This window comes from Armigeres subalbatus, chromosome 3 (genome assembly GCF_024139115.2).
Source record: "Armigeres subalbatus isolate Guangzhou_Male chromosome 3, GZ_Asu_2, whole genome shotgun sequence".
Classification (NCBI taxonomy): domain Eukaryota; kingdom Metazoa; phylum Arthropoda; class Insecta; order Diptera; family Culicidae; genus Armigeres; species Armigeres subalbatus.
In genome coordinates this window covers 371,221,822-371,249,030 of record NC_085141.1, presented here as the reverse complement: position 1 = coordinate 371,249,030, position 27,209 = coordinate 371,221,822, and the positions used below count along the sequence as shown (strand labels likewise).

General features: G+C 39.7%; 1 protein-coding gene across 4 annotated transcripts in view; it reads left to right on the top strand.

Annotated features, from left to right (window-relative positions):
* Positions 1 to 27,209, top strand: part of LOC134226456 (atypical protein kinase C) — a 576,984-nt gene that overhangs the window by 243,302 nt on the left and 306,473 nt on the right. For all 4 annotated transcript variants that reach the window (XM_062707234.1, XM_062707233.1, XM_062707236.1 and 1 more), the window contains exon 4: positions 25,830 to 25,880. In XM_062707234.1, the coding sequence (XP_062563218.1) occupies positions 25,830 to 25,880 (51 nt within the window). The remainder of the gene's footprint in view (positions 1 to 25,829; positions 25,881 to 27,209) is intronic.

Sequence of the window (27,209 nt, the reverse complement as noted above, 5' to 3'; positions counted from 1 at the left end):
CATTACTGTTAACGGTTGAGGTCGAAATACGTATAGCTGTAAAGAATGCAAAGTAATGGAATTGAATAATTTATTACAAGTGAAGACATTCCACTAAATAAGCATACAATTTTCTTTCATCGGATTTGTTGAATAATGTTTTGGCAATCTATATTTTTTGCAGAATTTATTACCCTTCAAATTGAAATTTTCCGCCAAAAGATTATAAAGGGAGACATAATTTTTGGAAAAAAAAAATGTATCGGCTTATTAACTTCATATGAAAGTCAATTGTGAAAATGAAATTCAAAGTCACTATTTGGTCACTTTTTCTGCAGCTGAAAGTCACTATTTGGTTCGTTTTTTCACCAGTGTTGGTCACTAAAGTTACTATTTTGAGCAACATTGACCGCTACCAGCCCTGCAATTGGCGGATTAGTTGTTTCCTTATTAAATGTGAAAGGAGATTTTCGATATGAGTAGTGAACAATAGAAGTGACAAGTGAGAGATGAGATCTTAGAAGTATGTAGTGAGAAGTCAGAACTGTGAAGCGGGAAGTAAAAAGTGAAGCGATTGATCAGATGCGAGATGTGGCATTAAGGAGTGATAAGTGAGAAGCGAGTAGTAAGAAATACGAAGCGCGAGGTGAGAATGAAGAATTAACAAGGTAGAGGAAAGAAAGAATAGGGAAGAAAGAAGAAGGAAGAAAGGAAGAAATAAGAAATAAGAAAGAAGGAAGAAGGAAGCAAAAATAAGGAAGGAAGAAATAAGGAATAGGAAGAAGTGAACATAAGAGTGAAGAAGGGAGAAGGAAGAAGAAAACAGGAGGAAGAATGAAGAAAAAAATGGAAGAAAGATGCAGGAAGAAAGAAGAAGGAATAAACAGGAAGGAACGGGGAAGAGAAACCAAGGAATTAAGAAAGAAGGAAGAAGTAAAAGGAACGAAGGAATGAAGTACACTCAGGTTTTTTTTACGCGGTTGGAATTTCTTTAATTTCTCGGTTAACCTGAATTTTACAGCTTTTAAATACACCCTGAATTTTCTTTGATTTTTCATGAATTTTTGCGAGGGGTTAACTCATTGTTTCATTGACGCTGAAGGTCTTAAACGACTAAAACCAAACCGTGTTAAAACAAAACCTGGGTGTAGATGGAACATAAAGAGGGAAGAAACAAGGATTACTTTATCACTTTTCAATACTCATTGCACATTTCTCGCTTTTTAATTGTCATTTCTCATGTCTTGTTTCTCATTTATAGTTTTTCTATTTGGGGAGTTATCACTATTTATTTCTTATTTTTCAAAATTCAGTTCCCAGCTCTCAGTTTTCAATTATTAGTTCTCAAATCTTTTCAAGTTTTCAATTTCCAGTTCGCACTTCCCATTTCTTCCTACTCACTCCTTACTTCCTAATTCGCTCTTTTTACTTCTCACTTCTTATTTCTCATCTCTCACTATCCACTTTACAATTCTCACATCCTGCTTCTCACATATCATTAAGTCCAATTTTTTTTTCACTTCAGCTTCGCACTTCACTTCACTTATTTTCTCATTCTTTATTACTCATTTAGTGATGAATTCTAAAAAACTTATGAAAAATCATTCAAATTACGTTTAAAAAAATCACTATCCGTAATCCGAGGTAAAATATTTTAAACTATTCGGCCAAAAGGCCTGGCACCAAATATGTGTACAGCAAATATGTAAACTATAAGAAAATCCAAAAGAGTTGTTTGCGAAATTACCAAAGTAGAGGTAAAGAATCAGTAAAATAGTTTGTAATTTGAAAGTATTTCTGGTTCAAATCAATATGCTCGTCATAGACAAAATTATGTAATTCATATTAAATTTAATGATATTTTATTCAAAACATGATCATATCAAGTCCTATTTTAGTTGTCACAACTCAGTTAATCTTAATTGTGAATTCTAAAAGCTAAACTACTACTACCCCAGATGAAATGCAAATTGAAGCATCATTTGATTATGTAAAATATCCGGGTATACCCCGTTAGGCATAAGTACGTTAGGCATAAGGACGTTAGGCATAATTACGTTAGGCATATTTTACGTTAGGATTAACGGACGTTAGGCATAATGGGCTAACGTCCATAACGCCAATGACATAAAGAAGGCAGAATTATGCCAAACGTCCATTATGCCTAATGTACATTATGCCTAACGTCCGTTATGCCTAGCATCCATTATGCTTAACGTACTTATGCCTATCGTCCTTATGCCTAACGTCCTTATGCCTAACGTCGCAGACCCTAAATATCCCTAGGCAAAAATCGATATTTTATATTATGACCGCACAATTCGTAGTAGTCACTCCGTGATTGAGTAAATTTTCGTCCTTCCTGAAGCAAAGGCCATAAATCGAACAACTGGAACATTTCATTCAGAAATTTAAGGGGAAATGTAAAACTTCTGACATTCTTTGCACTGCATTTTTCAATTTCTAATTGGTAAATTCTTATGAAAAATTGGTAAAATTCTTATTAATATTTTTCAAAAAAATAAAAAAAAAAACTCGTGAAGAGAGTAGCCATCGAGCAAGTAAGTGCAATGCGTGTTTTAGTCGTCGCAAAAATAATAAAATATCTTGTGTTCGGTGGAATCATGCGCATGTATTGCGCTTTGCTCCGGTCGAAACAAACGCGATCTTCAATAGTTTGCAGTAGCCATCGAGCAAGTGAACACAGAGTGCTGCGATCCTGTTCGGTCGTCCAAAACGCGATTTTCCTCTGTTTTCATATGCCACCGGGCATGTTTTAACTTTTTTTTTATTTTGGCGAGACAGCGAATTAGTGTTATTTCCCATCCCATAGGTCGCATCGCTAATCAAAGTGAATCCAGATTATACTTTGTAACTAAAACGATATCCTACCCCAAGGCAATCGTGGAGATGCAGAGGTATACTCGGTCTCTAGTAGCAGCGAGAGTCGGACTAACAATTCTTCCCGTCCTTTATGACCATTAGGACGTGGCCGGCGCGGTTATTGAGCTCAAATTCCAGAAACGTGTACATTGAAAATGGGTAGCTAATCCCAAGCCCCATTTATTGTGTTCTCTGTACGATTTCGCAAATTCAGTCAATCACGGAGTAGCAACTACGAATTGTGCTGTCATAATGCTCATGCTCATGCAAAATTCATTTGAATTTACTCGTGAAAATATTCCAAAATTCTGCAGACTTTTTCTCGATTTCCCCAGAAGTATCTCTTCGGTATTTTCACGGAAAATCCTCCTGCAATTTTCTCTCTGAATGTCCAACACTCTATGTCTTTCTCGTACACTAAGTGTGCCAAATTACTGGTCCGAATTCCGAATTTTCAAATTTTATTTTTTAAAGCTCTTTGTAAAAAAAGAGACGAAAAATGAGTTAGCCTATCAGAAAACGATTTTTAGAAAAATAATAACCAATATTTATAGACCAAACAGGGAATGACGGTAGAAAGTTATCAAACTATACTTGACGAAAAAACGACAATATTTTCGGTAATGTGTTAATGTGCTAATATATTGTGAATGTTTGTAATGCTAAAATTAAATTACAGAATCCTTGAAAAAGATCCAATAAGGATCGAAACGTTGGAAAAAGAAAACATATAGTTGTTTTTCATTCAAAAATCAGACTGAAACGCCAAATAAATGCACGAGAAAGGCATCATCTAAAGTGCCAATGGAAATGACATTTTCGAACTTCAAAAAACGACATTGCTCACAAGTTTCATTACCCCAAAATATGACCCCATGCAAAATTTGAGCTCAATCGGACATGATTTAGGAGTGCCTAAAATTCATCAATGTTTTGAAATTTTAATCCGTGACAATTTTTCCAAGGGGGACCAAAGAAAAAGTCGAAAAGCGAATTTTTGTTTTTGATGCCAAATGACTTAAAAATGCATGAAACGGGACACAGAATTTTTTTCAGATGATGAAAATTTTTTTCATCGAATTTCAACACCGGACGTTTTCGTAGTTAAAAATATCCCATCCCGCGATTTAGGGGTTCTCAAAATTAATCAAAACTTTTTTTTTTTCTCACGAGGGAGAAATTTTTTTTTTGATTTTTGATGCCAAAGGACTCACAATGCATGAAACCAGAGTGTAAAATAATTAAAATATTTTGGTGAACACCACCTTTCTTCACTTGTCAGCTCACTTCCAGACACATTCATAGTCGGCTCTGGACTGTCAATATTCAGTTGAATATTAGTCATTGAATATTTATGCACATTTTACAAAATCTTAATGTTAAATTAATGTTCCGGTGAACCATAATATTTAATCACTACTCAAATTCTTTCGGATATTCCCTCGCTGCTCCAAATGTATAATTATTTTCCTAATCGCTATTCCTTGCCCTGACATAAAGTGTAAACCAACAGGATATCGTACTCAATTAAATTACAATTACAATTGAATTTTCACTCCGATGGAATAGTTCCTCTGGGTGCAGCATAAGATACTTTGAGCGCATACCTACACATCGTATCTTCTCTAGAACCCATTTAGCCATCGAGTTGCGAATATTGGTTGGAAGCCACAGCAATGGAAACCCGAAAACAAATTCAAGAATATTTCTTTCAATTGCTAATCAACAAAGTATTTAGGAGTTTTATTTATTGATTAAGGTGGTTATACAACAAAGCCACAAATCGGCCATCTTGGAAACCACGTGCTTTTTCTAGTGATTTTTCAAGAGCACGAATTGAGAGAACCACAACGCCCATGGGGATGAAACATCCGTAGATCGTCTGCTTACTCATGCTAAACAATCGACTTTAATTTCAGCATTGTACGAACATTATTACGCTAGATTTGAACTTTGATAATAGGAGTAGAAAACCGTGTGGTGAATTTGAAATTCACCACATGGCTTGATTGTATAATCACCTTAAAAAAGGATTAATGTTACCTTTAAAGGTAGGTTCACATCTCGGGAAAATTTTCCGCCGGATTTTAGTCCCCGTGCATTTTAAATGGGGCCAGAAATCAAAACCCTGGCTCCATTCAAAATGCACGGGAACCAAAATCCAGCGGAAAATTTTCCCGAGTGACACGGTGGTGAATTTTCGTTCATCGGATGAAACAAGAAATCATTTAGGCGTATTCACAAGCCATATCAATGGTGCAGAAAGAGAGACATCTTAAGCCAACACTCACTGCAATAATAAAAATATTTGATATCAGTGACGTTTCAATACTGAAATAATGAAAAAGCAGAGCACACTTGATCATTTTTCCAAAAAATGCTCGACTTTGAATGTTTGCGCTGCAGTCGGAACAGTCTGTTCGCCAAATGGCGGTATGGGATATTGAAGAGTGGTCTATCTTGTACTTAAATATCTTTGGTTGCAGCAAACTGTCTGACTGAATTTAAGCCTTGAGACTCCAAACGAATCGTACGATGGATAGGACATACGACGTTGTAATGCTCACTATAGATGACAAAACGCCATCGTGTACGCGGCCTATCATGAAGCCTACGGCCTCTTCTGGGATGTCTATTGCATGTTATCTTCGCTTGACACTCTTCCGTGAAATGAACAACGTGTCGAGTCTGCCGTGTTGTATAAGCTTAGCAATACCCATCCATTACATAGTACGTAGTGATAATGACACCATTTTTCAAATCGTGAATATTATCCAAATTCTTAAAAATTCGCAGGCCTTAGAACCGTTCCTGTCCACCTGAGTGCCTGAGTGCTTTTAAATCAGATTCGTCAGGCTTTGCTCGGGCCTCTGCAGAGTTCTGTAGAGAAACGCTTACTTAAAAAAAATGGTCTTATATTATTTCCTAACTGGCGGATTTATGGAAGTACACAATGCAATTACTGATCAATAAATAGCTTGACGGATTATTGATGCGTCCAAGGCCTTGTAAAACGATAGTAGAGATTAGAAGAATACTATGTAGCGTACTTAAAAGTATAATTCAAATATAGCCCTTGACATCTGCACAACTTACTTATAAAGAAATGCAATGATACAACATCGATTCAAATAGGGGGTTTCCCGGCAACATTAAAAATTGAATTTCTTCCGGGCATAGCTCAACGCTGCACATATATTTTCTGTGGCTCATGATATGGTTAAAGCGTTAACTATGCAGTTTTAGATATTACATAAATTAGTGAATGTTTTTCTTTTTGTTTTCTATTGACAAATATTTTTTATTTATCATCAGACTAAGGCCGGAGTGGCCTGTGCTGCACATAAAAGACTTCTCCATTCAGCTCGGTCCATGGCTGCACTTCGCCAACCACGCAGTCTGCGGAGGGTCCGCAAGTCGTCCTCCACCTGATCGATCCACCTTGCCCGCTGTGCACCTCGCCTTCTTGTTCCGGTCGGATCGTTGTCGAGAACCATTTTCACCGGATTACTGTCCGACATTCTGGCTACGTGTCCGGCCCACCGCAGTCTTCCGATTTTCGCGGTGTGAACGATGGATGGTTCTCCCAACAGCTGATGCAACTCGTGGTTCATTCGCCTCCTCCACGTACCGTCCGCCATCTGCACCCCACCATAGATGGTACGCAACACTTTCCTTTCGAAAACTCCCAGTGCGCGTTGGTCCTCCACGAGCATCGTCCAGGTCTCGTGTCCGTAGAGAACTACCGGTCTTATAAGCGTTTTGTAGATAGTCAGTTTGGTACGGCGGCGAACTCTATTCGATCGGAGCGTCCTGCGGAGTCCAAAGTACGTACGATTTCCAGCCACTATGCGTCTTCGAATTTCTCTGCTGGTATCGTTATCGGCGGTCACCAGTGAGCCCAAGTACACAAATTCTTCTACCACCTCGATTTCGTCACCACCGATGCAAACTCGCGGTGGGTGGCTCACATTGTCTTCTCTTGAACCTCTTCCTATCATGTACTTCGTCTTCGACGTGTTGATGACTAGTCCGATCCGCTTAGCTTCCCTCTTCAGTCTGATGTAGGCTTCCTCCATCTTCTCAAAGTTACGTGCCATAATATCTATGTCGTCGGCGAAACCAAATAGCTGGACGGACTTATTGAAAATTGTACCACTCGTGTTAATCCCTGCTCTTCGTATTACCCTTCCAAAGCGATGTTGAATAGCAAACACGAAAGACCATCACCTTGCCGTAACCCTCTGCGGGTTTCGAAGGGACTCGAGAATGCCCCTGAAACTCGAACTACGCACATCACCCGATCCATCGTCGCCTTGATCAACCGTATCAGTTTATCCGGAAAACCGTGTTCGTGCATTAGCTGCCATAGCTGGTCCCGATCGATTGTATCATATGCGGCTTTGAAGTCGATGAATAGATGATGTGTGGGCACGTTGTATTCGCGGCATTTCTGCAGTACTTGGCGAATGGCGAACACCTGGTCCGTGGTGGAGCGTTCGCCCATAAAACCCGCCTGGTACTGCCCCACGAACTCCCTTGCAGTTGGTGCTAGTCGACGGCATAAAATTTGGGAGAGTACCTTGTAGGCGGCGTTCAGCAATGTGATTGCGCGGTAGTTGCTACAATCCAGCTTATCGCCCTTTTTGTAGATGGGACACACGACACCTTCCATCCGAATTATATATCATCCGCCAATTCGAAGTCGTTTAGGTGCTCCATGGTTATAGGTTGCCATAACAGCCCGCGGTTTGGTTCACGATCAATCGCATCTACCAGAATCTCGTCGATTACGATGAGGAACAGTAACGGTGATAAAATACATCCTTGCCTCACACCAGCTACGACCCGGATAGGGTCGGACAAGACCCCATTGTGCAGCACTCTACACGAGTAGGCCTCGTACTGTGCCTCGATGAGGCCGATGATTTTCTCAGGAACTCCCTTGCGTCTTAGGGCGCCCTACATATTCTCGTGATTGAGACGGTCGAAAGCTTTTTCGTAGTCAATGAATACCAAGTAAAGGGACTCTTGGAATTCGTTGACCTGCTCCAGAATGATGCGGAGCGTGACAATATGGTCCACACAGGATCCTCCGGCACGGAATCCGGCTTGCTGCCGCCGGAGAGTCGCATCGATCTTCTCCTGAATCCGGGCTAGGATAATTTTGCACAGAACTTTGAAAACGGTACACAGCAACATAATGCCTCGCCATTTATCGCATACAGTCAGGTTACCCTTTTTGGGCACCTTCACTAAGATACCTTGCATCCAGTCGACCGGGAAAGTTGCGGTGTCCCAGATATTACGAAATAAACGATGCAGTAGTTAAGCGGATGTCATGGGGTCAGCTTTGAGCATCTCGGCTGATATGCGGTCGACCCCTGGGGCTTTATTAGATTTCATGCTTTGGATGGCTGTTTGAATCTCTAGCAGTGATGGAGCTTCGGTATTGACGCGTGTGATACGTCGGATCCTGGGCAGATCATGCCGAGGTGGTGATGGCCTGGCTGGCACTTGAAAAAGTTGTTCGAAGTGCTCGAACCAGCGTTTCAGCTGGTCAGTTGGGTCGGTCAATAACTGATTCGCGTCTTTCACAGGCATCGTTGCATTCATCTTCGCCCCGCTTAAGCATCGTGAGATATCGTGGAGGAGGCGAATGTCCCCGGTTGCGGCGGCTCTCTCTCCTTCGTCGGCCAGAGAGTCTGCCCACGCTCGCTTGTCCCGTCGACATGAGCGTTTTACTTCCTTCTCAAGAGCCGCGTATCGTTGACGGGCTAAGACTTTGGCTCCTCTGGTTTTCGATCGCTCTATCGCGGCTTTGGCTTCTCTTCGCTCCTCTATCTTCCTCCAGGTCTCATCGGTGATCCATTGTTTTCTCTGGGTGCGCAGTTCGCCCAGATTGTTCTCGCTGCGAAGTAAGAAGTAAGAAATAAGAAGAAATAGTGAGACGTCTTTTCAATCCTCTGTTCTTACTACTCACTGTGAAAAATTTTAAAGTGAGATGAGAAGTGGGAGAAGTAGGGTGAAAAGTAAAACGTGAGACGTGAGAAATGAGGGGTGGGAGATGAGACGTTTTACTTTTCACTTATTATTTCTCACATTCTATTTCACAATGGGAAGTGTGAACTAATAAGTTTAAAAAACTGAGATGTAAGACGTATCACATCTTACTTTTCATTTTTATGCTCATTTCTCATTGTGAGGAGTGAAACATGAAAAGTAATAAGTAAGGCGCCTCACATCTCACTGTGAAATAAGAAGTGAATAGAAAAATACAAAAAGGTCTCCCTTAGAGATGTGAAATTTGAGAAGTTAAAAATGAGCTCTTACTTCTCATTTCTCAATCCTCATTTTTCACACCTCATTTTGCGCTTCTCAATTTTAACAGTGAAAAGTGGCACATCCCACTTCTCACTTCTTATTTAAGGGGGTCAAACGCATTGTGGTGTATGTGACAAAAATATAGTTTTGGGAAAATTGAGTGCAAAGTTTTTCAATATTTCTCCGTTTCATACAAATTGTATGGAAGTTCAAAAAGTTACTAATTTTCTTTGAATTTTCACATTTATTATAAAAATCGTACAAACTATATCAGAATATTGCAACACAGCTCTAGAACCAAAGCAGTTTTTACTAGAGTCAACTCAATTTTGATAAAAATGTCATTTCTTACTTCTCTTTTTTCAATTTTCTGTTTTCTACTTCCTAATTCTTAAACATTATGATTCACATTACATACCGGGACGGATCTGTGATTTGGGCGTAACTTATTTTGTAAGCAAACATTGTTTTGTGGATTTCCTCCAAAACCCTTACCTGATAGAGGAAAGCTTATTCTGTCGGATACATTTCGTAGTTTTATCAGAAAATGCTTCCTCTAGCAGGAATTCTCTTCCAATGGCCATTTCTGTCATTCCAAAAGCTTAGAATTCTAGAAAAATCTTCAGATTACAAGAAGTTTCATAAATCAAAAAGTAATCTGAATTCAAGTAAAAAAAATCTGTCCTAGGGTTATGAAAAATCTTATTCTTAATTTCATTCGCATCATCGACGTAAAAATGTTTTTTTTTCTGTTTTGTCGAAGGCTTGAGATTAAATTGATTTCAAAATAAAATGAATAATTTCTCTTGATCGTTATCAATTCGGGTATCATTTTGAAGAGAATACAACTGAGAAGCGGGTTTCATGGCGGAGCGATTAGCGGTGTCAGTTGTTTGGGCGTATTCACTTGCTGTAATCGAAAATGGAAGGAAATATATTTTTTTTTGAATAGATACTATTGCTTTATGACGGGCTGCACATACATATGATATTAGTGAAGAAAGAGTGAAACCGCAAAAATAGGGTATCTACGGTGGGCTGTGCATGAAACCAAAGTGTTGAAAAACATCGCAACGAATGAGAACAGAAGGAATGTGTAACGATTGTCATATGAATGGTGATAAGCGGATTGTGCAGTTGGTGACCTGAAGTATCCCATTTATGAGAAATCATTTCAGTTTAATTAATAAATTATTAAAATGTCATAATGCAGTCAAAATTATAGACAAAGCAAGTTCGGAATTTCGAAAAGTGTTTTTTTTTTCACGAAGGACAAAGTTTTCAATATTGTTCACTTCTATGTCAACCGTATTTGAAAGCCTCGCAATAATCCTCTCAGCAGTGCTTTTTCCATAAAGAAGAAACCTCATCTAAACTGACCCGGCTATCCTCGCGCATTATGGAAACGTGATCACTTCGGAGTGAAAAAGTTACTCCTGCACCACCAGTGTGATGATGGTAGTGAAATGATGCGTCGCCGACGCCGTCGTAACCATAGTGGCGTGTGCAGCTGTTGGATGAACGAAGCTCAGCCTGGGAGCTGATTATAAACTTTGCTTTTCCTGCCGCTTCCGGCCGACGACCCTCCGAAACAAGGAAGAAGAAAAAAAACACGGAAATCCAAAATGTGGATGATGGACTTTGTGGATAGTGGATTATTCTCGACGTCGCCATATGTGGCCGCCGTTGCCTCCGGTGCTGGATCAATCGGTAAATGGTGGTGGTAAACTGTGCTCTGGTGGTGGTTGGAAAAGTTGATGTTTTTGTTGTTGATTATATTTGCCAGCGCCAAACTAACCGGGAAAATGGGGAGAAGCTTTTTTCGGCGTTTCACAATTTTTAATTATATTGCAAAACTTCCGGACGCACGTCTGCCGATCTAGCCGCTCGCTTGGCGAATAAACACGTAGCTACGTAACTTTGATTACTGCTCGACGATAATTGCATTATCGCTGGCGCACTGGGAGCGGAGCGGTCCAAATGGGATTTATTCAAGCTGGGTAAACTCAAATAGAAAGTTGAGCATGGTTAGAAGTTGTTGCGACGGGATTTTAATTTCATAAAACATTAACTTTCTAATGGTTGATGCAGGATTTTTGTAGAAGCCTTGTTGGAAATCAAAAGTGTCTAAAGTGTCTCGTAAATCTATGTTTCATGATTTTCAATCAAATAAGAAAAAATAGAAATTAAGAAATTATTTCTCCATGCTTTGCGGTTACTAAAGCGAGAAGTGACTTTTGACACCGATATGCTGTCTTGTCTATCGTTTCTCCAACCAAATTGTCCTGACACAGGGAAACAGTAAAATCCTTCTGTCAGCTTCCATTTGCCCTATTTAAGATTCCAGCCCATCTTTTGAGAAAACCAAATTGGAAAGATTGCAGCTGAGTCTATTCGTTGTGGCATAGTGATCGAACACGGCCGGTTACACCGATCTGTTTTCCGAATTGTTGAAGCTGTTCCAACTCAGCTCATGTTGGGTGACATATTGAAAAGTGCAACGATTCATAGTTCTTCTTTTTTGACACATGGTACTGCTGCAGAACTGATTCGGGTAGAAGATGCTATTGACAGTAAATTCAGTTGGAGCTTTTTTTTAAGTTTATCTGAATACGTGAAATGTGGCAAGTTCTGATGTATGGGATGTATGGGATTTACAAAATATTAACGATTTTTCAACATAACTCTCGTTTGTTGGCCACCTTATAATCTGCTCATTCTATCCCCATTCTTTAATTAACTTACTTACCGTTTCAAACATGTTATTTGAATAAAGCGATGAATAAAAAACTTTACAGCAAAAATGGCAAATGAAAACAAAAACCCTAATTTGTGACACAACATTCCCAACAAACGTAATTTCGGTTAGATATATTTGTAAGCGTTGCTAAAAGGTCTGTTTCTTTCTTGAATTGATAGGCCCATGAACGCTACGTCGAAGCGATGCAAAAGGAAACCCATTTATCGAAGGAATTCGCTCCCACAAGGCAGAACAAGTCCTCTCTCGAGTTCCTTCCGATTCCAAGTATAGTCCAATCATCCGTAACCACCCATCGGTAATTGAATTTGGCGAGGGTGCCTAATTCAATCAATGGTCTTTTTGAGGCTGACTGTGAGCTTTCGTGAGGTGAATAACTTCCATTCATCGAATCGTGCGCCGTATCAGTTGGAAAAATGAAAAGCCACGATGATTGCAGTGTGGGCGAAACGTTCGCCGTGGATCTCACCACATAATGCATGGTAATCACCGACTGTTTAGTGTGCTTTTTTTTCCGCTGCTGGGGAGAAGTCAAAGATTGAATTAAGAATGATTTCCTTTGACGTTGGTATGGAAGAGTGCAAACCACTTTAATTGATTCCGAGTGAATAAATATCTGATGACAGTAAAACTGATATATGTGTATTTCCTCGACACAAGTTCATAAGGATTTAGATAATCGAAAAAAATATAGGAAAACAGAAGACAGTAACAATATAAAATATGGTAAAATATTCTTTGTTGAAAAATATTCTAGTTGACTGTTATTGCAATAAGATTTAACACAGGAGTTAAAAAAGGTAGTGTTTATAATTTTGTAATATCGTCGTGGGTCGTGGGTTCGAAAGGAAAGCAGTTACCTTGAGTTTTCACTTCTCACCTCTCACCTCAAATTGTTTCTAGCTTCGCACTTCAAATTTCTCACTTCTAACTTCTTACTTCTCACTCCTTACTTCCGACTTCTCACTTTTCACTTCTCAATTTTCACTACTTATTTTTCACTTCTCACTTCAAATTTCTCATTTCAAACTTCTGATTTCTCACTTCGCACTTTTCACTTATCATTCTCACTTCGCACTTTTTGACGTAGGACTTACGTCTCTCTTTACTGTACCGGGTGTCATTTCAAAATATTCAAATCAACCGCGTTACGCTGTGTTGAACGATTTTAAACGTTAATAGTGTTCGTCTCAGTGGACGAATTTCTGCGGTAAGCCCCTCAATCGACAGATTTCAAGTATGCCTTTTGTGACCATGCTTGATAAGACCCGAAAAACTTGTTTCAATAGGCATGAAACTGTTTTCAATGAAAAACATTGAGATCAAGGGAACCTATAAATATGGGTACCGCATAATTCTTGCATCATTCCATTACCACGTTCTGATTGGTGCAGACACCAGCGAATGAGCAGCCGCTGGGTCTGCCGAGAAGCCATAAACGCGCAACGCAACGCGATTTTTTCCTTTCATTCTGACCGGGACAAGCGAAGCAACCACATCATCGATTGAACAGCACTCACACCTTTTAGCAGGGAATAAAGTCTGCACCGACCGCTTTTTCGGCTCGACACCATCGAAGCGACCATCATCAGCCGAAACCTAGCCAGTACATCAGCAGTCCTCCCTACAGACCCGACAAAGCAGCAATGCTGAGCAGATACCGGCAGCAGCAGCAGAGTCGAGCCGAGACCGGCCGGCATCGGTGCTGAGCCGAGACAGGCTGAAGAAAAGCCACATGATGCAGCATGTATGTCCAAAAAACAAACGGTTCTTCAGAGAGCCAATAATAGAGATCAATATCAAAGCTTTCAATACCCTTCGGAATAGAAATTGTACTTGGGTGCCAAATCCAATATTCTAGAGATAAAATTTTATGCGTGATTTTCATAAATAGCGTCAAAACTAACAGTGGATAATTTTTCTGATTTAACCGCGAAGTGGACGGAGGACTTCGCTTGACCATGGCTTTAAATATTCATAAGATGTCCAAATCTCTCACATAATCTTATTTGGATAAAAAAAACACCGATAACAGCTCAAACATTAATAAACTATCAATCGATTTTTCATCAAATGTTGGATTTTTTGGCATTGATAAAAAAAATATATAGAAAAACATTGTTTGATACTGATAGCGCACAAGGCGAACGTGACTGAATGATCGTCTCATGTTATGAATTCTAAATCTTATCACCCGAAATCCCATGTCTGGGTGTTTCCTTTCTTCTACTACTAACAATGTTGTCTCACAAAAGAACACGTACTTCCCACCTGAACTGCAATTCTAAGCTCGCTTGCCCGGCCTATTGGCCTGTATCTAGCGAAAAGTCCCGTTAGGAAATAGACGCCAGCAGCGAGCAACAAGCGTAAAAAAGAAGAAGCCCTTCTCGAACGCGTTGATGATGATGACGCTTTGGCTGACAAAGAAGCGGAATACAAGACACTAGCTGATTGGCCCACCAATTGGGAAGCAGAGAAGATTCAAAATAAGGTGCATTCGCTCGAAGAGCATTCAGTCTTTTTTATACCATCACTAGAAATTCGCGGTTATTTGACAAGATCGTTTTCTTACTTTTTGCACTTAGCCGAAGCAAACAGCCTTTTTCAAGGCTCTAACAGTTAAAAATAATGTTCTCCTTCAGTCGCTATCGCACGGATTAGGAGGCCTTTCAGTGGAAGGGCTGAGATACAGTCTACATCCCCTGCTGAGCCAACTTGTGGTTTATTACAGGCAGTCCTTCAGTGGGAAGGTTGCCACTGTCGAGGCTAATATTTCGTGACCGGACAGATACTTCCTGAATTTTTTTTTATGATTCTTGTTCGAGGTAGATTTGATTTCTGTGTCGGTTTGATGAGAAGATTTTGCCAAGGAATGGTATGCAACGCCGATTATTTATCCAAAATAGTTGATGTGAGAAATTTGGACATATTATGTATCTTAAAGGCATGGTCAAGTCAAGTCCTACGTCCACTTAGCGGTTATGTCACAGACATTACCCACTGTTCGTTTTACTTCTTATTTCTCAATTCACTTCCTACTTTTCTCACGTTTTATTTCTTATAAGATGTGATGAATGTCTCATTCCTCACTTTTCGCTGTACGCTTCTCACTTCTTATAACTCACTTTTCAATACCCGAAATCTAAGTTTTTTTTATCTATTCGACCTAACGAACGTCATTCGGCCAAATGCCCTCACATTGTATAATTCGTGGATGTGAACTGATTCTGACAAAATTGAGTTAGGGAGGGGAATTGGGTAATTTCATCGACTTAGAGAACATCGAGTAAGGGAAATATCGACTAACGGAGGTGACGCAGTATGCTAGATTTAAGGGACTTTGAATTTCATCGAGTTACAGAACATCGAGTTAGGGAGAGTTCACTGTATTTTATTACACCACATTTCATTCATTATAAATATTATGTTTTTTATGTTTTAAAAGATATGAAATTACGACGCATTATTTTTATTTCATCAGTGGCGTAGCCACGGGGGTGGTTTTGGGCATAAACCCCCCCTCCCAGAGACAAAATTTTTAGACGAAATTTTTTTTCCGAAAAAAAAAATGATCGGAATTATCCCCCCCAGACCAATTTTCTGGCTACGCCACTGTATTTCATTATATGTATTCAATAAAATTGAGTCTCACTTTACAGCTAACGATGCAATTTACTCATATTCTCATTCCAATGTTTATGTTCAGTTTCGCGTTCCATAAAACATAATATGTATCTAGTTCAGTTTATCATGTGATAGTGATATTATTAATAAGGTACCAGTCAAAACGATTAATGCAAGAGATGGCGTTTTTTCAATGGTAGTAAAATCGAAATTTCATCACTATTAGACTACTAATTAGTGCAAACTAAGTGCAGGAGATAATCTTTTCACCTCATACTTCATTCCTTATCACTACTTTCTTCTACAACACCACCATTTTCCATAAATTTGCGAAATACTTGATATTCTATACATTTTATCGATTTCCAACTACCATTCTTCCATGAGCTCATGGTGAAAAATGTGAGAATCTCAGAACATAGAGTAGCAGGCTTAACACCACAGATAGAAATGCCGGTATCGCCACTCAGTTACGAGTACCGTAAACATGGTGCACGGAAGGTTGTTGTCTACACTTTTTACTGCTGCTGCACCCTGGAAGTAAATGTCATCGAAGTAAACAGTCGGTCCCTCATTGAACTTTGCTACCCATATGCGTTGTTTGAAGTATAACCCCACTCAGAAAGCCCAATTTTGATGGGGAAGGGTCTTTTGACCGAAACCTATTCGGCCGAAAGCCATTCGCCCGAATGCCACTAGGCCGAAAGTTGTTTAGCAGATTATACCATTTGGCCGAACAGACCATTAGGTCGAAGGTCATTTGGCCGAAAGGGTAGTTTTGCCGAACGGGTCATTAGGGCGAAAGGGTCATTTGGCCGGAAGGGCAATTTTGCCGAAAGGGTCATTTGGCCGAAAGAGTCGTTTGGCCGAAAGGGTTATTTGGACGAAAGGGCCATTAGGCCGAAAGAGTCATTAGGCCGAAAGAGTCATTTGGCCGAAAGGGTTATTTGGCCGAAAGGGTCGTTTGGCAGAAAGGATCGTTTGAAATGTGAGAAATTATTAATGAGTAGAAAGACGTCTCACTTCTCATTCTCCATTTTTCTCTTCTCACTGTAAAACGTGAGAAGCGCGAAATGAATAGTGAGACGTCTCACTACCACTTCGCACTACTCACTTTCCACAGTGAGTAGTGAGAAGTGAGACGTATCACTAATCATTTCTCACATCTCGCCGTAAAAAGTTAGTAGTGAGACGTCTAACTTTTACAGCGAGAAGTGAGAAATAAGGAATGAGAATTGAGACGTCTCCCTTCTTATTCCTAATTTCTCACTTTTCAAATGACCTATTTGGCCAAATGTCTTATTCGGCCAAATCAATACCAAATTTTCAAAACGACTTATCTGATTTTTTAAACAAAGATTAAAACGTCGATTTGGCGAATCTGTTGGCACTCCCACGTAAACCAACACCATCAACACATAGGTGAAAGCTTCTGCTATCTGCTGATGGTGTTGGTTTGCGTGGGAGTGCTATCAGGTTCGTCAAATAGACGTTTGAATCTCATACGCCAAGCAGACGACAGTCAACTCATGTTTTTTTTTCTATTTTCTCTCCCCACAATTAGTGTTTCCGTACAATAATTTCACAACGTATAACCGTTTTTGGTGGGAAATATTCATTTCATTACTCCTTGCTTATTATAGAGGTAAAAACGAATAAATAAGTACTTACGGATAGGACAACTTCTTCTCTTTGCGCCACATGTAATTAAACTCGATAATGTGATGTTTGCGCTGCGCACGAGCCGAAACAAAAAATCTATAATTGCTTCGAATTTTTCGGGAAATTGGTCAGTGAAAAGAAATATTTATTGTGTTTTATTCCTCAAAAATAACGCAAATATCGGGATGCATTTGTAGGTGTTTGCACGAAATAGGGAATTTGATCCCTTCTTTTTTTTTTATTCCTTGTTGGGTATCTTCACCCCGCGATGAAGACCAGTTCATTGATCTATTGTGATACATTCCCCTTTTATTTTAGCTGAGTCATAATGACGTATCACTTTTATTATTAGAGATCGTCATCGAATGACTTAGAGCATTATCCCAGTTCGGTACTACACTTCTCATGAAATGCAATACCGCATAGGGATTTGATCTCCAGATTTCAAAGGGTTCTATTAGCCCCTTGCTGAAGAACTTACGTCTTTGATTAAAAAGTGCCGGGCATTGGCATAATAAATGTTCAGAGTCTTCTTTCTGCATGCCACAAAAGCGACAAGCATCATCTTGAAGTTTTCCTAACAGCTTCAAGTGATAATGGCTCGGACAGTGGCCTGTTATAAGACCGGTATACATGGAAAGATCTTTTTTAGAAAGTTTTATGATTTTGCGTGTCACTGAAACGTTCGGAGTGATAAATCGCTTCGATTGCCTAGCAATAAACGTGCTACTCCAGTTGGTTACAACTTTCGAAGATTCCCAAGTCTTCAACTCTGCTATAAGAGAAGAGGCGGATGTAGCACAAAAAGGTTCTGGTCCCACAAAATCCTGAGATGACCCGAGCCTTGCCAATTTATCGGCTCTTTCGTTTCCATCAATTCCGCAGTGACCAGGAACCCAATACAAATTGACTTTATTACGACAAGACAATTTTTGGAGTGACTGAATACACTCCCAAATAGTTTTAGATGTGCATGTGGCCGATTTCAGAGCATTTAAAGCTGCTTGACTATCGGACATTATGCATATATTTGAATGTCTATAGTTTCTGTGTAAGCATATTGAGGAGCATTCTAGTATTGCTTGAATTTCTGCTTGGAATACAGTTGGCCATGATCCCATAGGAATTGATACGTCTATTCCTGGACCAGTTACTCCTGCTCCAACTCGATTGTTCATTCTTGAACCATCCGTATAAAAATAATCGAGCCTGGTCGGAGGTCTGGCCCTCCCTGTTGCCACGAGTGACGTCCTGGATCGAATACTGCAAACTGTCGAGTGAAGTTGTATTTTTTCATCCAATCTTCATTGTTCGACACTAAGGGGTTTATTCTAATAGTTTTTAGAATACTCAGGTGTCCTATCATATCACCTTCGAAGAGGTTTACGGATCTTTTTATCCTTAAAGCACTCTTCTCCGCTTCTAATTGTATCAACTGATGCAAAGGAAGTAGACAAAGTAGTGCTTCTAGTGCTTTCGTTGGTGTGCTTCTCATTGCACCAGTCATTGAAAGAGTTGCTAGTCTTTGAAGTTTTTCCAACATGCTTTAAACCTTTACCTCTTTCGTTTTTGGCCACCAGACCAATGAGGCATAAGTAATCCTTGGCCTTACAATCGCCAAATAAATCCAATAGATCATTTTTGGCTTGAGACCCCACTGTTTACCAAATGTTCTTTTGCATATCCATAGAGCATTTTTCTGCTTTTTTTATAGCTTGCTCCAGGTGCGTATTCCAGTTTAGTTTACTGTCAAGATATACACCAAGGTATTTGACTGTATTTGAAAGTTCTAAAACTGTGCCTTTCAATGTTATGTTTTTATGGAAAAATTTTTTCTTCGTGTGAATGGTACAATAGTGATTTTAGAAGGGTTTATGCTTAGTCCTTCTCTATCGCACCACGATGAGACGTAATTTAATGCTGTTTGCATTCTATTAGTGATAGTGCAATCATATTTCCCTCGTATGATTATGACTAAGTCATCAGCAAAGCCGATAATTTCAAAGGCTTGTGCTACCAGACTTTTGAGAAGATCATCAACTATTAAAGACCACAACAGAGGTGATAATACGCCTCCTTATGGGCACCCTTTAACAGCTCTAACATTTATGAATGAGCTTCCCAGGTTTGCTGATATCTCTCTTTTTGATAACATTTCATTGATCCAAGTAACAATGCATTGATCAAAACCATATTTTGTCATTGCAGTTGTTATTGAATTATGAGATGTGTTGTCGAATGCTCCTTCAATATCGATGAAAGCAGCAAGTGAAATTTCTTTTGCATCAAAAGATCTTTCTAATTTTGTAACCACCTCATGCAGAGCTGTTACTGAAGAAAAATTGATATTTGCTTAAGGGGATTTTATTTAGATAATTTGACTTTATGTGTTCGTCAATTATTTTTTCCATTGTTTTCAACATAATGGATGATAAACTTATTGGCCTAAAGGATTTCGGGGAGGTTTTATCCTTTTTGTTTGCCTTAGGGATGAATGTGACCCTGACTTGTCGCCATCCAGTTGGAATGTAGCTCAATGATAGGCTAGCCTGAAATATTTGTGTTAAAATGGGTGTTAAGGTTGCCTTTCCCTTCTGTAGTAGTACAGGAAAAATTCCATCCCTACCTGGTGACTTAAAGGGTTCAAAGGAATCAATCGCCCATTCAACTTTTTCCTCAGTAAAAATGTGTTTGGCCAAAGCACAAGCATCATACCTGGTTCTTTCCAATCCAGACGTTTCATTCGTTGGGTTGCGAATATTCATTCTGTTGTTCTGAGTCCCAGTATCTAATACAGAAGTACTTTGGTCTCCACTATGGTTGATGATAGAACATGGAAAGTGTGTTCTCATCATCAGCTCCAACGTTTCTGTTGTAGAAGTAGTGAAAGAGCCATTCTCTTTCCTTAAGGTGCCCAATCCGTTTGAGTGATCTTTAGCGAGGATTTTTTGTAACCTTGCGGTTTCAGGAGTATTTTCAATGTTTTCACACATGTGCCTCCAATGTATCCTCTTTGATCTTCTCAATTCTTCATTATAATCAGTGAGGGATTTTCTATACAAATCCCACTGCTGTGTTCGTTTAGCCCAGTTGAATAATTTCCGGGTTTTTTTGCGAAGTTTTTGTAGTTTGTTATTCCACCATGGAACATCTCTGTTAGAAGTTCGTTCCCTTGCTTTACAACTTACATTATATGCATATTCGATTAAGTTTGAAAGTTTTTTTGAACTTTCTTCAAGTTGTGTACAAGAGCTTGAGTTAATTGTTAAAGTTTTTCCTCCAGCTTCTAGTTCTAGATTATAAAGCTCCCAGTCTGTTTTTCTGGGATCTCTTATATTTTGAATGAGTTGTTGGCCAGCCTCATATTCAAATAGAATTTGCTTGTGATCAGATAGAGATATTTCATCTGATGCCAATGCCAATTTTTTATTTTTTCCGAGATTCTTGAAATACAAAGTGTTAAATCCAGAACTTCCTGTCTAATTGCGTTTATAAATGTTGGCGCATCTCCCCTATTACATATATCAATTTCTTTATTGGTAATGTAGTTTAGAAGGTACTCACTCCTGTTATTGATGTCCGAGCTGGCCCATATTGTATGATGAGCATTGGCATCGCAACCAATTATGAACGCCTTATTCTTCGATTTGCAGTATGAAACAACTGCCACTTCGGATGGAGGCACATCCGCCAATTCTCCAGGCAAATATGCGGAAGCAACATATACTTCTGTCTTCCCATGAGTTGTAGGAGTTTCCATCAACACAGCAACGATGTCTCTTTTTAAAAATTCTGTAATTGGAATGATATTCATTTTTTCATTCACTAAAATTGCAGCTCTAGGAGCTAGCTGTCCTTGATCGTAAATTAACTTACAAGATGTTGTAGGAATTCCTAATATCCTACTGTAGTTTGTCCATGGCCCCTGGATAAGAGCAATATCCAGTTTGCTCTTCGTGAATCTTCTACAAAGTACGGCAGTTGCTCCCTTCGCATGATGAAGATTCACTTGCACGAACTTTATTTTATTGTTGTTGAACTGGAGGTTGTACTTTGCCGCTTATGTTGGGATTTAATTTCTGCCCAGCTCTGGCTTTGCGGCCTCCTTCACTTGAATTTCTTTCCAGTTGGATTCTTAAATCTCTGTATCCTGGTTTCGATCCTATTTCTGGCGGTGTATCAGTACAAATCTGATTCCCGACTGTATTGGTAGTGTGGCCAGAGGTTTTATGGGTTGTGCTTGCGCTCTTAACTCCACTAGGTCCTGGGATCTCATCAGTTTGATCTACGATCATCCCTTCATCGCCAGTGCCAATGTGGGTTCTTTCAGAGTTGCAATCATTCCAATTCTCTGGTCTTTCGCTACCTTCTAACTGATTTCTCTTTTGGAACTTTTTTCTAATGTGGGCATTTCCAAATTTGAAATCTAAAATGAATTCACTCTTCTTGATCGAGTTCAAGGAAACTCCATCGACAGTGAAAATGAGCTCAACATGCTTTTGGTTTCTTATGTTGCGCTGTAGTATCCTCCACGCTTCAACGATCAAACCATCATTTTGGCTTTCCAAGAGCGTCAGAATCTCTTCATTACTGTCTTCTGCACTCCACGGTAAAAAAGCCAATAAGTATCTCCGGTCGCGGGATATCCTTTTCATCTACCGCCGAAAGTTCTGCCCCTGTCCAGGGAGTAATGCTTGATAATGTTCTTTAACCAATCTGCATCCCTTCTTTAAAAGTGAGTGAGTTTGCAAGGAATTAGGCAAGTGTGGATGTGATACCTCCTTTAAAAAAAAGGCCTTCGTCTGGATTAAAGCAATGTCGGATGCGACGCTTTCTTTAAAAATAGGCATTTGCCCTGAAAAAGGCAAAAGTGAATTTGATCCCTTCTTTAAAAGTAATCGTTTGCAAGAATTTAGCCAACGGTGAATAAATAATCACTTGCCCTGTTTAAGGCAATAGTTGATGTGATATCTTCTTCAAATTATTAGTTACCCAGAATAATGCAAAGGTAGATGTCATTCCTTCTTTGAAAGTAAGCGTTTTCCTGGATTCAAGCAATATTGGATTTAATCCTTTCTTCAAAAATAGGTGTTTTTCCTGCAACGGAAATTGAGAATCCTTTTTTGGTAGTAACCGTTTGCCGGAAATGAGTCAATGATGAATGTGATCCCATCCTCGGAAGTAGTTTTACCGTTTCGTTTGTCCGTCTTTCCGAAAAATCTCTTTCATCAGTCTAAATTTATCAGAAGGTATCCTTGATCTACTTTATCTGTGTGAAAAAAAAAAATCATCGAATAACCCTGTTCTAAATATCACAGCCAAATATCTGATATGCCAAATAACCCTCTCTTTTGTTGCAGTTCGAAATTATGCCAAAAGGCTTTATGCCATATGACCCAGCCCCCGGGAATTCCTTCTATTTCCCACGGAAAACTCCTTCGAATATCCTCAGGAAAATTGCTTGAATTTGCGCTGCAAATTTCTTCGAGTATAACATCAGGAAATTTCTTGGAATGTTTTTAGGACATCGTTTCAAATTGTTTCGGTAAATTGCTTTAATTTTTCACGGAAAATTCCTTCCTCTGAAATTTGCTTGGAGTTTCATTGGGAAATTGTATCGAATTTGAACGTGAGTTGCTTTGAAAATATTTAGATTTTTTTTTATTTCAGAGTATTTTGCGTCCTATTACGAACACGTTCAACCTTGCACTAATGCATAAACCCAGATCTATCTGTATTCAAAAACCAAACATTGATTGTGAAAGAAAATATTTTCACTTCTCATAAGACGAGTTTGTACAATCCCATTGTATTCCATCACTTAATTGTATCTTGACAGATACGTAAGGCCGTCTTCAGTGTCTCGTACTTGACTCGACTCGACGAAAATATTTTGAAAACACGCAAACGAAAACCGTATTTCAAATCAATTCAACGCGTAATCAATGTACTTCGTTTAATCAGCTTCTATAAAACGATTGATCCCGCAATGATAATTTTCTGCTCTTCGATGAAGAAATTATTTTTTTCACTTCTTGTTCTCCAGGACTAGCTGGCGTGACCAGCAGCAGCACGTTCGATCGCACTAATATTCTAAGTATTAAACTAGATTTAGAATATGAAAAAAAAATTTTTTTGTAAATTTTGCCAAGGCTACTATTCAGAAGATCTTTAATTAGTTGGCCCCTGCCTGATCGAAATCCTGGCTACGCCCATGTTGGTGACTTGTAAAATCATGCAACAATGTACATATCGTCAATAAATAACAGGCCTTGATGAAGGTCAAAATTCCAGGATCGATACGTCGGCAATGAATTAAAATTATCTCAAATATTGCCTCAAATATTGAATACGAAATGATATAGATCGGAAAATATTGTTTTCAATGTTAAAATATCCATTTCAAACATATATCATATGGCTGTCAAACCGTCCACCTGAGAATTTCCTCCAGAATTTCCTGTTCGATGCAAAACGTTCTAACCAACCGCGTCTAATACCCCAAACCGTCGTCGTTTGTTTTCCGCGTCTAACGTTCGATGCGTAAAGCATGCATATTTAGTAGGTAGGGACGACCGCCCGGCTCGCTCCACGGAAGGCTGTTTGCGTGCGTAAAGCTCCGGGAGGTGGTACGATTGTGCTCGATAAAGGCATGCAATCAATCTTGAAAGGAGGAGGGAAGCAAATTTAAGCATCCACCGTAAGCGCAGAAACCGGCGATGGGGGACCGATGGAAATCTTGTTGGCACATTTTCGATTGCTAACCGCGTGGGAGCCACAGTCAGGCAGGCAGGCAGGGGGTGGGGTAATGGGGCATTAGTTCTCGATTTCTTTTCCGGTTTTATTTCGTTCTGTGATTTTTGGCGGAAATTCAAATTGGCAACTCACAGCAAGATTGGTCGGGGGTCAAGAAGAAAATAATTCCTTTGTTTATCCACAAATGAGGTTTATTGATCGGAAGGTTGCGTTCGAGGAAGTAGCGATTTGGGTTGGTATTTATGATAGGATCAAGAGTTGACTTCCCATTTTCGGATTTTTTCTCCATTCTCGTGATTTTCAACGCCATTTAAATCCGGTTTTGTCATCTTTTAGAAACGCCATATAATTCGATCCGGAACGTGATCCGATTTCCCAGCGGACAATCTGCGCCCCCATTCATACAGATTGTGAAAAACCTTCCACTCTAGAAGAAATCCATCCATCCTCGGCGTCAGACAGACAAATGAACACACTCTCGAAGGTACTTGCTTTTTCCTTTTGCGTTGTCCCGGTTGTTGTTCCCAGCAGAGGAGCCGCCGCGCTCGGGGAGCAATAGCACGAAATCAAGAACCAGAACGCAATAAAACTGTCTCAAGTGGTTGTTGGCGCAGCAATACCGAGCGACGACACGGGAAGTGGACGCGGCGGGCACGGAGCGATGAAAAATGATTCCGGAAAAGTCCGTCCCGCGCCAGTGCGATTTGCGCTCGCACAGCAGCTCGCTTTTCTGGCAGTTGATTGGGGAGCTGAACGAGCGATATGATGACTGGTTCGATTGGGCACATCAGGGATTCTCCAATTCCTTCCGCTTGTGCGGCTCAACGGCACGATAGAATTGGATTGATTTAGCAGCTAAGCTTTACTGTCAATCTCTCAGTATGAAATTAAATACAAAATATTAAGTGAGAATTGACATGAAAAGCGTAATAATGATAAACTTTCAAGCTTTGGTGTTGACATAAAAAATATCATTACAAATAAAAATTATAAGAATCTTCTTTTGTCTTGCATCACATAAATATAATTTCTGATAACTTATCGTTACCCGTGGGTATCTCCTGATCAGTTTTAGTTATTTTATAGTCCATTTCTGTTCGATCTTAGTTTAGAAAATATTGTATTGATTCATTAACGAATGTCCAGTCCACGATGCATAGGCAACGCAAGCCCGCACAATTTGGCCATTCTCGCGGTGAACCGTTTAGTGGAGAATTTTATTTTAATTTCGCTACCATTTAGAATTGCTGCACGTGGCAACCTAAGCCTGTCAAGGAACCAATTGGAAGACAAATAGTGGTGTTTTTTCCCTCGCCAAGCAAGCTGGAGCAAATAAGCGGACAATTCGAAAGGCGCTGACAAAAAGGCGTATAAATTAAGGCGCTTCCAGTGGCGTGGCAACATCGCCGTTCTGGAATGGGTGGAAAGGGTGCTCTATGACAAATTGAAAGCAATTTATTGGCGCTCGAGTGCTTTTGCTTACCGCTGCGGAGGAGAACGTTGCCGTTGCCGCCCGCCAACCGCGTGCGATGACATAATGTGCGAGAGGCGTTTGACAAATTTTCAAATTTTCAGCTGCAGCACTTTGGCGGGGAGGTGTCAAGAAATGTTTTTTTTACTTGTTTTCTACTCGTTTTAAATATGAATGATTTGTCAATCAATATGAATGAGATAAGTGGTTCAGTTTTCCTTGACTTTGATGAACAAGTTCTGATAAGGTGTTCAGGTCGCAAAATACGTTTTAGGGCTCTATAACCTGCTGAAAATACTTTTAATGTGTCATCGTGTCCGTATGTATTTGTGGGTAACTTTCAACTAATCACCACTTTTTTTCTGTTTGCAGTATTTCCAAATGTCCCGACGGCTCCGGGAATGTCCTGCATCGGCGAGGACCGTAAGTACCATTTAAGTTTCATAGAGTTATCAGTATGCAATACGATAGAAATATGCGACCAGCGGTCTACGTTTATCACAAAATCTTCGCCCATTATAATCCACAATGCCATTAAAAATAGTTTTGTCATCACATGCGACTCGCGAGTATCGTATAACAACTAACTCGGCTGAGCAAATCTCTAAAATGTATGTACACTGAGATCGATTTTAACGTGTTTTTTTACGCGGAATTCAGGATTCACGTGGTCTTTTACGCGGATTTTCTAAAACAGTTTTTTTACGCGGTTTTTCAAAAAGGTCAGAAAACATGAAAAAAATAATTTTTGGTCGATTCACGAAAAAGTCTATTCTAAGTCTTTTTTTAAAGGGAAAGACAAATATCAATTTTTGAAAATGTAGCCGGCTGGGTATCCGGGAACCTTTTCGGTCATAAATATTTTTCAATGGAAATTCTACAACATGGGTATCAAACTTCTAGAAATTGTATCACCAGATTGGTTCTTACTATTTTAGGGCCACCAGACGTGCTGACATCAGAGACTCCGTTTCAGGACGAATTCCCCGTGAGGGAAACACTTTTCAATGGATTCCAAGTATAATGGGTGTCATTTATTTATTTTATTTTCTCAGACTAAGGCCGGAGTTGCCTCTGCAGTACATAGGAGTCTTCTTCATTCAGCTTGGTCCATGGCTGCACGTCGCCGTAAATCGTCCTCCACCTGATCGATCCACCTTTCACGATATGCACCTCGCTTTCTTGTGTCTGTCGGAACAGGTTCCCAGAAGGGTCAAGAGAGGTCATAAGCATTTTTCAATGGAACCCCAACAATATGGGTATCAATCTTCTTGAAATTATTTAAGGGCCTTGTTTCTCACTTTCTCTATCTTACCACTCATTGATCTCTGTGACCCCAGTGGTCTTCCGGAAGTTCTGGAACACCCGGAGAACTGATCGTTTCTTCCCATTCGCTCCAGAAAGGTGCGACTATTTCTAATCACTCACTCATTGACACCCCTGGTCCTCCGGGAGGACTTCCGGAACATCCGGAGCAGTGTTATTTTTTCAAATAGCAATTGATCCCGGAGGTCCAGCAATTTGTCTTACACAACTGCAACTTTATAGAAATTGAGTCTTGTAGCCATGAGCGAGCAAAATCAATACAAGGACTCATTCATTTTGGATGGCCACTATGTGATTCTTCGAAAGCTCTGGAACATCCGGAGTAATGATCAGTGGAAAAAATTCGTCGTTTGAAGCTGCGGTTTTTATATCGATTGTTGAGTAATGTGAGAGCAAAATCAATGCATAGAACACTCATCGACTCCG